General features: G+C 44.3%; 1 protein-coding gene across 1 annotated transcript in view; it reads right to left on the reverse strand.

Annotated features, from left to right (window-relative positions):
* The window catches only part of LOC132381205 (voltage-dependent L-type calcium channel subunit alpha-1S-like), a 381,429-nt gene that overhangs the window by 218,212 nt on the left and 145,959 nt on the right, over positions 1-17,258 (reverse strand). The window contains exons 13-14 of the mRNA XM_059950504.1: positions 15,640-15,760; positions 338-452 (exon numbers count right to left, since the gene is read on the reverse strand). Of these exons, the coding sequence (XP_059806487.1) occupies positions 338-452; positions 15,640-15,760 (236 nt within the window). The remainder of the gene's footprint in view (positions 1-337; positions 453-15,639; positions 15,761-17,258) is intronic.

Here is a 17,258-nt window from a genome sequence, read left to right on the forward strand (position 1 = left end):
TGATCCTACCCTCAATCTAATTATCCTCCTGTTCTTCATGTGCACACAGAAACTCTTTCCCTTAATCTTACGTGCCAAATTCAGGAGTCTGGATGTGTTCTCCAATACTGCATCAGGGAAGGTTATTATCAATTCAAACTTTTGTACTTTCTCAGCACTATGCCCTGATTCCCTGATTGGGAGTTTCCTGATCTTTCTCAACACAATGTAGTGAATATTCACTTTAGAACATACTTAATGTGCATAAAGTCATTTCCATGTTTTGCCATTTGCTTGGTCATCTCACACTGCTCTCCAGTCCCCGCACACACCACTCACCCCATCCAGCTCCACTTACCTCTCCAGTTTCCTCCTCTTCTTTTCCTCAGCAGCTTCCTTCTGAGCTGATGTCAGACTCTCTGCCTCAGCCAGATTGTCAACTGCAATGGCCAGGAAAACATTCAACAGGATATCTAGAGTCCAGGCTGAGGAATAAAATGCACTGCAGATTTATCATGAGCCTCAAGGGCTGGTTGTCCAGAGGGTGGGGGGAGGGGGAAGCTGGGTTAAGGCTACAGACTCATGAGAGTCCGGTCTTGCAAGAGTTAAAACCCTCTATGTTTTCAAGAAAAACACACGCAATGCTGGAGGGACTCAGTAAGTCAGACGCCATCCGTAAAAGGGGAATAAATTGTAGACATTTTCATCTAGAAGGGAGCAGAGCCAGAATAAGAAGGTGGGGGAGGGGAAGGAGTACAAGCTGGCAGGTGATAGGTGAGACCAGGTGAGAGGGAAGGTGGGTGGGAGATGAAGTACGAAATTGGGATCTTTACCATCTTCCCATAGTCTACTCTCTTCTCCTGCCAGGTTCCCCCTTTTTCACTCCCAGTTTCTTATTTCATCCCCCTCCCCATTAACTTGGTCTCACATATGACCAGCTTGTCCTCCTTCTCCCCCCCCCCACCACCTTCTTATTCTGTCTCTTCCCCCTTCCTTTCCAGTCCTGGTGAAGGGTCTTGGCCCAGAATGTCGACTGTTTATTCCTCTCCATTGATGCTGGCTAACCTGTTCATTTCCTCCAGTGTGTTATTTCAGACTGAACACCCATTTGCAGACACTTTGTAATTTTGACAGAAGGAAAGAATTGCTTCTAATAAATAAATACTTTTTTATTTTCATTTGATTCATCTATTTGGAGAAAGAGTGCAAAACAGGCCTGGCTAGACCAACAAGTCTCACCACCCAGCAGCCCACCGATTTAACCTAATCACAGGACAATTTACAAGGACCAATTAAATCTACTAAATGGTACTTCTTTGAACTGTGGGAGGAAACCGCAGCCCCCCCCCTCCTGGAGGAAACCCATGTGGTCGAGAGAAGGATGTGCAAATTCCTTACAGATGCCACCTGAATGAACTCTAAACTCCGTAACGAAAAAAGTTAAAAACATTTTTGACAATTGGAAGGAGAGTCCATCACCAGGGCTGGGGAATAAAGGAAGAGAGAGAGAATGGTGGGACATTAATGGTGGGGCCTGAGGGTTAATTTGGAATGACCAGACCCACCCCCCAACATGTTGCATAGGGCTGGGGCCAGGGACCCCAATCAGAGTAGCGAACCCTCACCTTCAGGCCTCACATAACTGTAACTTTGTGGTGGGAGGTGGGAACAGACAAAATGTTAAATCTTTACTGGACACGAGGGCCGAATATTTGGTTATAACAGAAACGCTGATGGCGTCGAGGCCTCTGGTGTGAGCAGAGGAAATACAATGCAGCTCGGGAGACGGTTCGGTAGGCTGCTGGGGACGGGCCACCAATGGAAGCCTGAGTTACCTGACAGTATAATTGGAATGAAGGTGCTGCAGACTACGTTGGGGAAGTTCACGCTTGGCATTTTAATAGCAACCATTTTAGTGGGGCTAGTGAAGTGGGAGTCTCTTATTATATCACGACTGAGTGGCGTGGTTTGAGTGAAATATGGAGGTTTCAGACACCAAGGCAGAGATGTTAAATAAGGTGTGTCAGACATGTAACACCTGAGTTTAAAAGTCTTGCTTGACCAGTGAAGAAATGGCTGGCAGTTGGAGGATGCCAGTTGATTAAACAAGCACGCCCCTCCGGAAAGTATGTCAGCACGATCGGTCTGGCCAATGCAATGTCCCTGTCACCAGCATCCATTTGTAACCCAGCTTAACTAAACCCAAAGATGTATTGTCAGAAAGCTCCAACCGTGCAGGGATAAAGACGAGGTTTCTTTTTCTTCTTCTAGTGGTGTACCACAGGGATCAGTGCTGGGTCCATCGTTATTTGTCATCTATATCAATGATCTGGATGATAATGTGATGAATTGGATCAGCAAATTTGCTGATGATACGAAGATTGGAGGTGTAGTGAACAGTGAGGGAGGTTTTCAAAGCTTGCAGAGAGATCTGGACCAGCTGGAAAAATGGGCTGAAAAATGGCAGATGGAGTTTAATACAGACAAGAGCGAGGTATTGCACTTTGGAAGTCCAAACCAAAGTAGAACATACAAGGTAAATGGTAGGGCACTGAGGAGTGCAGTAGAACAGAGGGATCTGGGAATACAGATACAAAATTCACTAAAAGTAGCATCACAGGTAAATAGGGTAGTAAAGAGAGCTTTTGGTCCATTGGCCTTTACAAATCAGACTATTGAGTATAAGAGTTGGAATGTTATGGTGAGGTTGTATGAGGCATTGGTGAGGCCGAATTTGGAGTATTGTGTTCAGTTTTGATCACCTAATTACAGGAAGTTTGAAAGAGTGCAGAGAAGGTTTACAAGGATGTTGCTGGGACTTGAGAAACTGAGTTACAGAGGAAGTTGAACAGGTTAGGACTTTATTCCCTGGAGCGTAGAAGAATGAAGGGAGACTTGATAGAAGTATATAAAATTATCATGGGTATAGATAGAAGGAATGCAAGCAGGCTTTTTCCACTGAAGCTAGGGGAGAAAAAAACCAGAGGACATGGGTTAAGGGTGAAGGGGTAAAAGTTTAAAGGGAACATTGGGGGGGGCTTCTTCACACAGAGAGTGGTGGGAGTGTGGAATAAGCTGCCAGATGAAGTGGTAAATGCGGGCTCACTTTTGACATTTAAGAAAAGCTTGGACGGGTACATGGATGAGAGATGTATGTAGGGATATGGGACAAGTGCAGGTCAGTGGGACTAAGCAGAAAAATGGTTCAGCACAGCCATTAAGGACCAAAAGGCCTGTTTCTGTGCTGTAATGTTCTATGGTTCTCCTTCTTCTTCTATTTCCAGCACTTTAGACGCATCTAGGCATATTACTGTCCTCTGCAGGATGTATAAGTAATCTCTTTAGCTAGCAGTGCCACAAACTGCTTTTCTTCCCTAATTTTGTCACATGGTTTCCAAGTAATTGCATTCTCAATTACCTGATTATATCTGCATCATTTGTAAGACTGAAATCTTCTTGTTTAAGAATACTAATGCTTACCTTTTAATAATTGCCATTTTTCTAGTCTATTTGGCATTTCCAAGTTTTCCTTTACTTGAATCATAACCTGTAGTTGTTTCCTGAGATTGCGAAATTTTGTTTCCAAGTTTTCTTTTTATAATCTGAGTGTAGACAATTCACATTGCAACAATTCCTTTTCCTTTTGTAACTTTGTAGTAAGTTCCTCCATTTTCTAATCTCTTTTCCAACTCACAGCTGTTCTTATTGAGTACTTGTATTTGTTGTTGGAGTTCTGCAATTACCCTGGGTTTCAACCACATTTCTTGTGTACATAAAATCTGAGGCTTTCCTGAAATTCTGATACACATTTCTTAAATTCTTGACCATTTGCGATGACACCTTGCATTGCATTGTATAATATATACTGTCATTAATATCCCGCCTCCCCGCCTGTGAACTGTTTGATCCTCCATTCAGCGTTTCTTCGACTACTTCCCACCCTGTAATACCATATTTTTCTGCACTTGACTATAACTTTAATTTTCAGTTTTTTTGTTTGTTTGCGCTGAACAGTTAATTGCATCTACCATAAACAGTATGAGATCATTTCTACTCATTATAAGTGTATCCTTATTTATCATCTTACAGCCCTCACAATTCACCTGTATTTGTTTGCTTGATGTCTTCTCTTTTTCCACAAATCCTTTCACTGCCTCTGCGTAACTGATCCCTTGAGTTACTTTTACATGTTGTATCTCCACTACCCTCGATAAGCTGCACTGTGTTCCTCACCACAACTGCAGTGCTTCAGCCTAGCTCCCGCCTCACATTTTCAGTGTTCATGCTCTCCAGCGCATCTCCCACATCTTTGTTTCCCTCTGCAGACTGTCGCAATATGCCCGAATTTCTGACACTTAAAGCATCTTAAAGGCAGTGGAATATATATTCTGACCTCATAACACATATACCCTAAATAAACTTTAGTCAGCAATCTTTCTTCATCAAAGTTAATCATAACCGATAAACTATCACTTTTTCCGGTTTCTTGTAACTTTCAAACATTTGGCCTCAATAATTTTTGCTGCTTTTATGTTCTGTTTAATCTCATCCATATTAACTTTTGTTGGTATTGTGGGAGATCTTTTTTTGGAAGACTGAAGCATCGCTGAGGGAAGCTTGTTTTTCTTTTGTTTAACTGCTCGGGGAAAAGAGGCTGGACTGCGCAGGCGCGTGACGTAGCGCGCCAAGGTTTAAAAGAAAGACCGCCATATACAGCGGCCATCATTGGAGGGGACTGAGTCAGAGTGGGACAGCTTTGGCTCAATCAGGCTTCGGCGAGAAACAGGCAGAGGCGAGGGTAGGTTCCGGTAAGTTTCTGTTTTCTTCTTTTTTTTTTGTTTAGAATAGAGAGAATGCCAGGCAGGATGTTGGAATGCTCCTCTTGCAGGATGTGGGAAGTCAGGGAGACCTCCGGTGTCCCCGACAATGACACCTACAAGAAGCGCATCCAGCTGCAGCTCCTAACAAACTGCGTTAGGGAACTGGAGCAGGAGCTGGATCACCTCCGGATCATTCGGGAGACTGAGCAGTTTATAGATAGTAGCTTCTGGGAGTTAGTTACACCTAAGGAACAGGGCACAGGTAATTGGGTTACCGCCAGGCGAGGGAAGGGGAAAGGGCAGGTAGTACAGGGCTCCCCTGTGGCCATTCCCCTCCAAAACAGGTATACCGATTTGGATACTGTTGGGGTGGATGGCTTACCTGGGACAAGCTGTGGCAGCCGGATCTCTGGCATTGAGTCTGGTTCTGCAGTGCAGAAGGGAGGGAGGAAGAAGAGGAGAGTCGTAGTGATAGGGGACTCCATAGTCAGGGGTACAGACAGGTGATTCTGTGGTCGTGACAGAGACTCCCGGATGGTTTGTTGCCTCCCGGGTGCCAGGGTCAGGGATGTCTCTGATCGTGTGCACAGCATTCTGAAATGGGAGGGTGATCAGCCAGATGTCGTGGTACACATCGGTACCAATGACGTAGGAAGAAAGAGTCAGGAGGTCCTGAAGAGTGAGTACAGAGAGCTTGGTAGGAAGTTGAAAAACAGGACCGAGGGTAGTAATCTCCGGATTGCTGCCTGTGCCACGTGCCAGTGAGGGTAAGAGTAGAATGCTCTGGCAGATGAACACGTGGCTGAGAAACTGGTGTAAGGGGGCAGGGTTTCAGATTTCTAGATCATTGGGACCTCTTTTGGGGCAGGTGGGACCTGTACAAGAGAGACGGGTTACACCTGAACTACAAGGGGACCAATATACTTGCAGGGAGGTTTGCTAGTGTTATTGGGGAGGGTTTAAACTAGATATGCAGGGGGAAGGGAACCAGAGTGCCAGAGTAGATAGTGGAACAGGGGTAAAAATAAATGATGTTAGTAATTCATGCAAAGTCACAAATAGTAAGGTTGTGTGTGGTGGTAATAATCTTCTGAGGTGTGTATATTTCAATGCGAGGAGTATTGTGGGAAAGGCAGATGAGCTGAGGGCCTGGATTGACATGTGGAATTATGACATCGCAGCCATTACTGAAACTTGGCTACAGGAGGGGCAGGACTGGCAGCTCAATGTTCCAGGGTTAAGATGTTTCAGACGTGATAGAGGCAGAGGGATGAAGGGTGGGGGAGTGGCTTTGCTAGTCAGGGAAAATATTACAGCAGTGCTTCGGCAGGACAGATTAGAGGGCTTATCTACTGAGGCCATATGGGTGTAGCTGAGAAACAGGAAAGGTATGACCACATTAATAGGGTTGTATTATTAACCACCCAATAGTCAGCGAGAATTGGAGGAGCAAATTTGCAGAGAGATAACAGACAACTGCAGGAGATAGAAAGTTGTGATTGCAGTGGATTTTAATTTTCCACACATTGATTGGGACTCCCATACTGTTAAAGGTCTAGATGGGTTAGAGTTTGTGAAAGGTGTTCAGGTAAGTTTTCTAAATCAATATATAGATGTACCAACTAGGGAGGATGCATTATTAGATCTCCTATTAGGAAATGAGTTAGGGCAGGTGACAGAAGTGTGTGTAGGGGAACACTTTGGTTCCAATGATCATAACATCATTAGTTTTAACCTGATCATGGATAAAGACAGATCTGGTCCTCGGGTTGAAATACTAAACTGGAAAAAGGCCAAATTTGACGAAATGAGAAAGGATCTAAAAAGCTTAGATTGGGACAGGTTGTTCTCTGGCAAGGATGTCATTGGTAAGTGGGAGGCCTTCAAAGGAGAAATTTTGAGAATGCAGAGTTTGTATGTTCCTGTCAGGGTTAAAGGCAAAATGAATAAGAATAAGGAACCTTGGTCCTCGAGGGATATTGGAATTCTGATAAAGAAGATGTGTAACATGCAACAGGGAGGAAATAAGATGCTTGAGGAGTATAAATGTATAAAAAGAGTAAGAAAATACTTAAGAAAGAAATCAGGAAAGCTAAAAGAAGACATGAGTTTGCTTTGGCAATCAGGGTGAAGAACATCCTCTTAATCCTAAGAGCTTCTTAGGATTCTTATGTTAAGAGCAAAAGGATAGTAAGGGATAAAATTGGTCCTCTTGAAGATCAGAGTGGTCGGCTATGTATGGAACCAAAGAAATTGGAGAGATATTAAATGGGTTTTTTTTGCATCTGTATTTACTAAGGAAACTGGAATGGAGTCCATGGAAGCAAGGCAAACAAGTAGGGAGGTCATGGAATTTATACAGATTAAAGAGGAGGAAGTGCTTGCTGTCTTGAGGCAAATCAGAGTAGATAAATCCCCAGGACATGACAGGGTATTCTCTTGGACCTTGAAGGAGACTAGTGTTGAAATTGCAGGGGCCCTGGCAGAAATATTTAAAATGTTGATATCCACGGGTCAGGTGCCAGAGGATAGCTCATGTAGTTCCGTTGTTAAAAAAGGCTCAAAAAGTAAGCCGGGAAATTATAGGTCGGTAAGTTTGACATCGGTAGTAGGTAAATTATTGGAAGGAATACTAAGAGATAGGATCTACAAGTATTTGGATAGACAGGGACTTATTAGAAATAGTCAGCATGGCTTTGTGCATGGTAGGTCATGTTTAACCAATCTATTAGAGTTTTTCGAGGAAATTACCAGGAAAGTGGATGAAGGGAAGGCAATGGATGTTGTATACATGGACTTCAGTAAGGCCTTTGACAAGGTCCCGCATGGGAGGCTAGTTAGGAAGATTCAGTTGCTAGGTATACATGGAGAGGTAGTAAATTGGATTAGACATTGGCTCAATGGGAGAAGTCAGAGAGTGGTAGTGGAGGATTGCTACTCTGAGTGGAGGCCTGAGACTAGTGGTGTGCCACACGGATCAGTGCTGGGACCATTGTTATTTATCATCTATATCAATGATCTGGATGATAATGTGGCAAATTGGATCAGCAAGTTTGCTGATGATACAAAGATTGGAGGTGTAGTGGACAGTGAGGAAGGTTTTCAAAGCTTGCAGAGGGATTTGGACCAGTTGGAGGAATGGGCTGAAAAATGGCAGATGAAGTTTAATGCAGACAAGTGTGAGTTATTGCACTTCAGAAGGTCAAACCAAGGTAGAACATACAAGGTAAATGGTAGGACACTGAGGAGTGCAGAACAGAGAGATCTGGGAGTACAGATACATAATTCCCTAAAAGTGGTGCACAGGTGGATAGGGTCATAAAGAGAGCTTTTGGTACATTGGCCTTTTTTAAATCAAAGTATTGAGTTTAAGAGTTGGAATGTAATGGTGAGGTTGTATAAGACATTGGTGAGACCGAATTTGGAGTATTGTGTGCAGTTTTGGTCACCTAATTACAGGAAGGATATTAATAAGGTTGAAAGAGTGCAGAGGAGGTTTACAAGGATGTTACCGGGACTTGAGAAACTGAGTTACAGAGAAAGGTTGAATAGGTTAGAACTTTATTCCCTGAAGCGTAGGAGAATAAGGGGTGATTTGACAGAGGTATATAAAATTATGATGGGTATAGAGTGAATGCAAGCAAGCTTTTTCCACTGAGGCTAGGGGAGAAAAAAAACAGAGGTCATGGGTTAAGGGTGAAGGGGGAAAAATTTATAGAGAACATTAGTGGGGGCTTCTTCACGCAGAGAGTGGTGGGAGTGTGGAATGAGCTGCCAGATGAAGTGGTGAATGCAGGCTCACTTTTGACATTTAAGAAAAACTTGGACATGTATACGGATGAGAGAGGCTTGGAGGGATATGGTGTCATTGTTCTGGTCGGCCGTTCCCCTTTAACATTCCTTTCTCCCTGATCATGCCCCAATTTCAGTTAAATGCTGCTAGTTACCCAATTACTATACATCTGGCTTTCAATCAGAGAATGGGAAATAAAAACGAGGACGACCCTATCACAAGTTGCCAGTTAGTTGGTCAATCCTTGTGTGATACTTCATTCCCTATTCCAATTGGGAGAATCCCTATTCCTATTCCCGAGAACTTGGGTTCTCTGCTGTCGCCCCTTGTAACATTTGGTCCAGGTGCAGGTCAGTGGGAATAGGCAGAAAAATGGTTTGGCACAGCCAAGAAAAGAAGGGCCAAAAGGCCTGTTTCTGTGCTGTGATGTTCTATGGTATCCCCGGAATAACTCCTCCAGTCCACTTTCTGTTGTTGGGTATTGAACATTGTACTTTTCTTCCATCTATTTTATTCAATCTTATCACTTTACCTTGCAGAGCACTATCCCAACAAATCACTAATATAGATCCACTTCGTAAAATCTTTGCTCTTTTCACCTCACCGATAAGTTTGTTGATTATCTTCGCCAAATGAATCGGGTTCCAATCACCCGTCTTCGCTCAATTTTATAATTGCTTTAATCTCATCATCTATCCATTGCTTTGCTGTCCTATTTCGATCATTCCTCAGAGTTCAACACCTCATAACTTTTTTACTCTTTCCACTCCATTCCTCTTTCCCACTGGCCTCCAGCTCTAACTCACTTCCACTATCCAGTTCATCTCCCACCCACGACCAACTCAGCAATTCTTCAAACTGGCGCTGCATTGAAGCTGACATCTTGCTCAACCCGTTCCGTTCCACAACTCAGCCAACCAATCTTCCAGTCCAATCGGGCCAAACCTTACCTCGAAGACGAGGTTTACCGAATTTAATTTTTAAAAAGAGAATGGAGGTGGCTGACGTAAACACGGGAAAGCGAGAGGAACGCAGTGAACTGTTGGAACCTGATATATAAACTTTTTAAAGTGGAATTAGTAGTGAGTATCCCTACCCTACTTGAAAACTTCAGGGTAAACCCCCTGGAGAGACGATAGTGATAAAAGATCTATTGAAGCTCAATATAATAAGCAGAAGCTGTAATTATCGGCAGAAACAAAAGTCCAAGATCTCTACTGTGTAACCGGGAATTCGTTCTGTTAAATCATACCAAGGTATTTGTTCAGATTTTCGTGTTAATATTGCGAATCGATTTTCCGTGTACAGTATATCAACTATTTCGTCGAATGAACAAGATAGCCCTTCAAGGTGAAGCGCAGGAAAGATTTGTTCAATGACGGAGAGGATTTAATACGGTTGGCTGTATGCATTTAGTTTCATTCCATGGATCTGAGTTTGATTTTCTGCAAGAATTTATTTTTGCAAAGAATTTGATAAGTTACTGAACGAAGTTTACTTTGTTTAAAAATTGTGATGTTGGAGAAACGTGAAAGGAGTTAAGCTGTATATTTTTTTGGAGGTACTGGATTTGAATCGACTGAAATTGAAGTTAAATACAGTATAATTAATAGGAAAACAGTTTCTAACTAGGGATAAATTTTAAAAAAGGAAAGGTTAGTCTGTAAATTTTTAAATAAGGAATAACACTAGATCTAATTTGGAGAAATGGAAGTAACAAAGGTTATTCTAATAAATATTACTGATTCTAACTAAACAGGAATCATTTGGAACCGACACAATGTTGGGATTTTGAACTGTTCTTACTCATACAAATATTTTTTATATATTTTATAAAAACAAAACTTGCCTCTAGAACTAATGTTTTCTATTCACTGCCCCTTCCAATACCTAGAGCTTCTGATGGCCTACTAACAGCTAGTGTTGTACTATGTCATTTGGTTTTCTGGCAAACAGGTGTTACACATCTGTCTTCACATGGGAAGACAGGCAGTTAGTTTTACTAGATTGCCTCAGGGGAATCTGTACAGCCCTACTCTGATAGGGTGAGGCCTATGATGCATGTACACTCTCACCTGATGTAGAGGTAGCCCACTATATTGATGACATGCTAAGAGGATCCACCCAGGCAGGGGTAGCTGAAGCCCTGGACATACCGGTATTGGTACTGGACTGAGGATGGGTGGTGAATCCACAGAAAATAGAGGTGCTAAGACAATTTGCCCAGGTACTGGGTCTCAGGGCTTCAAGCAACCCAGACGAAGTACAGAATAATTTAACTGAAATGGCTACCCCCACCAATAAGCAAGATTTGTGGGGTTGTTGCTAGGTGACACATGCCACCTAGCAGTCCTGTTTTAAATGGGTCCAGAGCAACACCAGCTTAGGAGGCAGTGGGTCCAGCCCTGCCTCTGGTTCCTCATTTACCTAGATTGCCCTTTGAGCTGCAGGTATCTGTACATCAGGCAGAGACAAAATGGTTTTGTCCCGCACTGTCTGATGCAGCTGAACGATGTACACCCTTTGAAGGACAACTGCTAGCCTGCTACTGGCCCTTGGTAAGATGGAGGCCTCCAGAGAGGGAAGTGAAACCTGCCCTCCCCTCGCAGAGCTCCACTACAGGGTGGGGAGGGTGCAGTAACTCTACTGTGAAATGGAAGTGGTACATTGCAGAATGGGCTCGGAAGGAGTCAACAAATTACACAAGTGTACCCTACGTATCCGTGGTACAAATTGCTGAACCCTCTACACCAGTGTTTCCCTCTTCTGTTACCTGGCGTGTACTGTACACAGTTGTCTATGGCAGACTATTGCTATGCCTGGCTTACAGATGGCTCCAGTCACTAGAAAGCTGGGTTCCAGGATTGGGGAACTGCCCTGCTTAACCAGGTTACAGGTGCCGTTCTGTAGCAGCAACGGAAGGACATTCCAGCCAGCCAGCTTGCTGGACGTATCCTCATCACTGTGGCAGGGAAAGGACACTCCAACCAGGCAGCTGGCTGGACGTATCCTCATCACTGTGGCAGGGAAAGGACATTCCAGCCAGCCAGCTTGTTGGACGTATCCTCATCACTGTGGCAGGGAAAGGACACTCCAGCCAGCCAGCTTGCTGGACGTATCCTCATCACTGTGGCAGGGAAAGGACACTCCAGCCAGCCAGCTTGCTGGATGTATCCTCATCACTGTGGCAGGGAAAGGACACTCCAGCCAGCCAGCTTGCTGGACGTATCCTCATCACTGTGGCAGGGAAAGGACACTCCAGCCAGCCAGCTTGCTGGACGTATCCTCATCACTGTGGCAGGGAAAGGACACTCCAACCAGGCAGCTTGCTGGACGTAACCTCATCACTGTGGCAGGGAAAGGACACTCCAACCAGGCAGCTTGCTGGATGTCACGCTACCTTTGTAGCAGGAAACAAGTCAGCTGTACGTATTCACAGACTCATGAGTATTGTGAATGGAATAGCTGTGTGGATGACAGGATGGCAGATACAGAAAAAACCTTTGTGGGAACAGGAAGATCTAGGAAGCAGCCCAACAAATGAAGGTCACTGGTAACCTCTCTCTCCACCACCTCTAATAATAAAATGGACCAGTTAATCTGAGTTGTCAGGTCAACACCCCTGGAACCGGTGCAATGGGACAACGGGCACATTGGACATCTGGTCATTTGGGAGTTCATGGCACGATGAAATGGACTAAACAATGAGGTATACAACTACCAGTACATGTGATGAAAGAAGCTATTTCTGCATGTGATATTTGTCAGCAGGTCAAAAGAACAGTACTCCGAGGAGAGAAGTCGACTGCCTACATTAAAAGGGGGACTGGTATAGCCCAGGCATAGCAGATTGATTATGTCGCACCCCTACCACAGAAGCAACAATCTAAATATTTGTTTACCATGGCTGACACCTATTCAGGTCTGCTAATGACAATTCCTTGCACAAAAGCTGACCAGGGTCACACACTGAAGGGATTGCAGAAGTTAGTTGGTTGTTAAGGGACCCTCAAGAAATACAATCAAACAATGGTTTCGCTTCTTGAGGCAAGCTGTGAAAGACTGAGGAATTCATTGGGTACAGCCTGTACCCTATTACCACAAGCATCAGGGCTAATTGAAAGACAAAATGGACTTTTAAACCAACAGTTCCATTTACTGAGACCAACTCGCACTGAGTGTACAATCTAAACAACACTTTCACCGATGACAAGTGTACCCCAGAACTGGAGGAGGAAACCAGCACTGAAGAAAGGGTTCCCCCAAGGGAGGGAAAGTGTGGGTGCAATGGGGAGATTGTGGCAAATGGAGGCGGTAACACTCACTAGGTATCAGTAAGATGGAAAGACCATCTGGTGTGTTTGAACAGGGAGAAATTGACCAAATAAGAATGATTTTAATTTTTGTAAGACTGATAATAGCAGATACTTTTTCTTCCCTCCCAGGTGCAATAACAGCCCTGGAATTGATCTATAGATGGCTTGGACCTTCCCCTGAGCAGAGGTCGCCATCTGAGCTGTGAAAATGAACACACAAAGAACTCTGATAGAAAAAGCAGACATCCAGTAGTGCAATGATGCCTCCAACACATTCATGAAATGTAACCATGATTAATTGCGTTCTGGTTTGCATTATTCAAATTAAAGTTTGGGAATTTGGAATAGTGGTCAGTCAATAGTTGAGCTCAAAATGCAGTTTATTTTAGCTTATTATACAGATTTTGTATTAATAATCCCACTGCTTAATTATGTTGTAATAATCCTAGCTAATTTGTATTTACCATAATTGTGGTACAATGTCTCAACGAGAAATCGAGGGTGGAGTGTAAGGAAAGGGTTAAATCGGATTCCTTCTTGGTATGTGCTAAAATAAAATGGAAGTCAGCAAGACAAAGTGCTGTTAGCTTGGAGTGGGGTTGTTTAGAGGAAGTACAACAGTCCACAGCAAGCTTTTGAGAAAGCTCAGGGTACAGCCTTAAGAGTGGACAATGGCAAAAAACATATTTTTCACAGGAAGACGAAGTCACTGTGCAGGAGCAGGTCCCAGACGCAGGGAAAAGTACCTGTGTGAGGGGTAAAAAGGGGCACCTTCCCAGACGCAGGGAAAAGTACCTGTGTAAGGGGTAAAAAGGAGCAGGTCCCAGACGCAGGGAAAAGTACCTGTGTGAGGGGTAAAAAGGGGCACCTTCCCAGACGCAGGGAAAAGTACCTGTGTAAGGGGTAAAAAGGAGCAGGTCCCAGACGCAGGGAAAAGTACCAGTGTGAGGGGTAAAAAGGAGCAAGTCCCAGACGCAGGGAAAAGTACCAGTGTGAGGGGTAAAAAGGAGCAGGTCCCAGACGCAGGGAAAAGTACCAGTGTGAGGGGTAAAAAGGAGCAGGTCCCAGACGCAGGGAAAAGTACCAGTGTGAGGGGTAAAAAGGAGCAGGTCCCAGACGCAGGGAAAAGTACCTGTGTGAGGGGTAAAAAGGGGCAGGTCCCAGACGCAGGGAAAAGTACCAGTGTGAGGGGTAAAAAGGAGCAGGTCCCAGACGCAGGGAAAAGTACCTGTGTGAGGGGTAAAAAGGGGCAGGTCCCAGACGCAGGGAAAAGTACCTGTGTAAGGGGTAAAAATGGGCACCTTCCCAGATGCAGGGAAAAGTACCAGTGTAAGGGGTAAAAAGGAGGTCCCAGACGCATGGAAAAGTACCTGTGTAAGGGGTAAAAAGGGGCACCTTCCCAGATGCATGGAAAAGTACCAGTGTAAGGGGTAAAAAGGAGCACCTTCCCAGATGCATGGAAAAGTACCTGTGTGAGGGGTAAAAAGGGGCACCTTCCCAGATGCATGGAAAAGTACCAGTGTAAGGGGTAAAAAGGGGCACCTTCCCAGATGCATGGAAAAGTACCTGTGTAAGGGGTAAAAATGGGCACCTTCCCAGACGCATGGAAAAGTACCTGTGTGGGGGGTAAAAAGGGGCACCTTCCCAGACGCAGGGAAAAGTACCAGTGTAAGGGGTAAAAAGGGGCACCTTCCCAGACGCATGGAAAAGTACCTGTGTAAGGGGTAAAAATGGGCACCTTCTTCACAGATGCAGGGAAAAGTACCTGTGTAAGGGGTAAAAATGGGCACCTTCTTCCCAGATGCATGGAAAAGTACCTGTGTAAGGGGTAAAAAGGGGCACCTTCCCAGATACATGGAAAAGTACCTGTGTAAGGGGTAAAAAGGGGCACCTTCCCAGATGCTTGGAAAAGTACCTGTGTAAGGGGTAAAAATGGGCAGCTTCTTCACAGATGCAGGGAAAAGTACCTGTGTAAGGGGTAAAAAGGGGCACCTTCCCAGATGCATGGAAAAGTACCTGTGTAAGGGGTAAAAAGGGGCACCTTCCCAAATGCATGGAAAAGTACCAGTGTAAGGGGTAAAAATGGGCACCTTCTTCACAGATGCAGGGAAAAGTACCTGTGTAAGGGGTAAAAAAGGGCACCTTCCCAGATGCCTAGAAAAGTACCTGTGTAAGGGGCACCTTCTTGGTGCGAGGGGAAAGAGCTTTGTCACAGGCCACTTCCCAGCTGGTGGCTAGTGCTAGGTTAGGAAAAAGTACATCAAGAGAGTCGGAGAATGTTGAGTCTGAGTTAGACTCGGAGAGAGGAGAGGCTGTATGAAAGTCTGTCAGAATTCTGCAGATCAGTTCAGTTAGAGGATGATGAGCATTAATTTGATTTCTCTACTGCAACACTGTAGACATGTGTTTTTTCTCTTTCTCCAGTTACCTCCTTTTGTTTGTGAATATATGCAAATACCCTGAGCTGAACATGGAACAAATTTTAAAATAATTTTCATTTACAACACCCCAAGCTGTAAGTGTCACACCAACCACTATGCATCTGTTGTGGCTGATCACAAGACAATGTACGATGACTAAGTAACCTACTAACTGGTACATGTTCCTCCAGCATTTTGTGTGTTGCTCTGCATTTCCAGTATCTGCAGAATTTCTTGTGTTTTATGACCAAGCTGACACACCATTGCTCATAACCCCCTCCCCACTGCTCTCCATCCAGATTGAAGGATACAGTTTCCACAGACAAACAGAATGATGAAGTAGATGCAGACAAGGACCCCGGGGAAGGAAGGGCCTCCATAAGCCATGATCCCGTCATTCATGACAGAATTCCAGTCCTCGCCAGTAAGGATCTGCACAGAACAAGACATTATGGTTTGTCCCCGTGCAAGCACAGCGCATCGCCAAGCATACAGCATGAGAACAAAGGAGACAGAGCACAGAGCCACATGCCAGCACAGCTGGTCTTTCATCTCCACTCCACTCTTCTGCACTCACATTATCCAAAAACTTTAGAACCTTAGAACAGTACAGCCCCTTCAGCCCATGATCTTGTGCCTACTCTAAGGTCAATCTGACCCTTCCCTCATACATAGCCCTCTATTTTTCTATCATCCATGCATTTAATTTATGAGGCATTCAAATGTCTCTAATATATCTGCCTCTACCACCACCCCTGGCAGTGTGTTCCAAACATTCATCACTCTGTCCCCATCTCTGACATTCCCATGTGTCTAAATGTCTCTAATATATCTGCCTCTACCACCACCCCCACCAGTGTGTTCCAAACATTCATCACTCTGTGTAAAACCCCATCTCTGACATTCCCATGTGTCTATCTAAATGTTCCTAATGTATCTGCCTCTACCCTCCATCACCACCCCCACCAGTGTGTTCCAAACATTCATCACTCTGTCCCCATCTCTGACATTCCCATGTGTCTATCTAAATGTTCCTAATGTATCTGCCTCTACCCTCCATCACCACCCCCACCAGTGTGTTCCAAACATTCATCACTCTGTCCCCATCTCTGACATTCCCATGTGTCTATCTAAATGTTCCTAATGTATCTGCCTCTACCCTCCATCACCACCCCCACCAGTGTGTTCCAAACATTCACAACTCTGTAAAAACACACCTCTGACATCCTCACGTGTCTATCAATGTCCCTTATGTAGCTGCCTCCAAGGATCAACTTTATTTGCCATATACATTTCGGAATTTGCTGTGGTGTGTTGGTCAGGGTGCAACATGCAACAAACAACGTTCAACAGTTATAGAGAATTATATAAAATATGAATTTCCAGGTCGGAGTACTGTGCATGTATTCACCATGGAAACAGCATCACAGGATACGGTTTAACATATTTGTGCAGTGACGGGCAACAGATAGAGTGGGGTGGGGGAAACTAACTGGAATGGTTGATTAGATTAACTGACTGGTGGAAGAAACTTTTAAGATGGTGTGAAGTTTTCGTTTCAATAATCCAATAGTGCTTTCCAGAAGGGAGCTTTTGGAAAAGGCAGTTTGCAGGGTGGGGAGTGTCTGCAATGATTCTGTCCTGGACATCCTGCAGTGATGGTAGACTGTAGCCAATGATCCTTTTTGCTGACCTGACAGTCCACTGTCTTTCTGAGAGGATCCTGCACCAAATGTTCCTCTTATATTAACCCTTTCATTCCTGGTATCATTCTCATAGACCTCCTCTGGTTTATTCAGAGTATGGTAGCTGTGTGGAACAAGCTTCCAGTAGAAGTGGTAGAGGCAGGTTCAGTATTGTCATTTAAAGTAAAATTGGATAGGTATATGGACAGGAAAGGAATGGAGGGTTATGGGCTGAGTGCAGGTAG

Source organism: Hypanus sabinus, chromosome 25 (genome assembly GCF_030144855.1).
Source record: "Hypanus sabinus isolate sHypSab1 chromosome 25, sHypSab1.hap1, whole genome shotgun sequence".
Taxonomy (NCBI): Eukaryota; Metazoa; Chordata; class Chondrichthyes; order Myliobatiformes; family Dasyatidae; genus Hypanus; species Hypanus sabinus.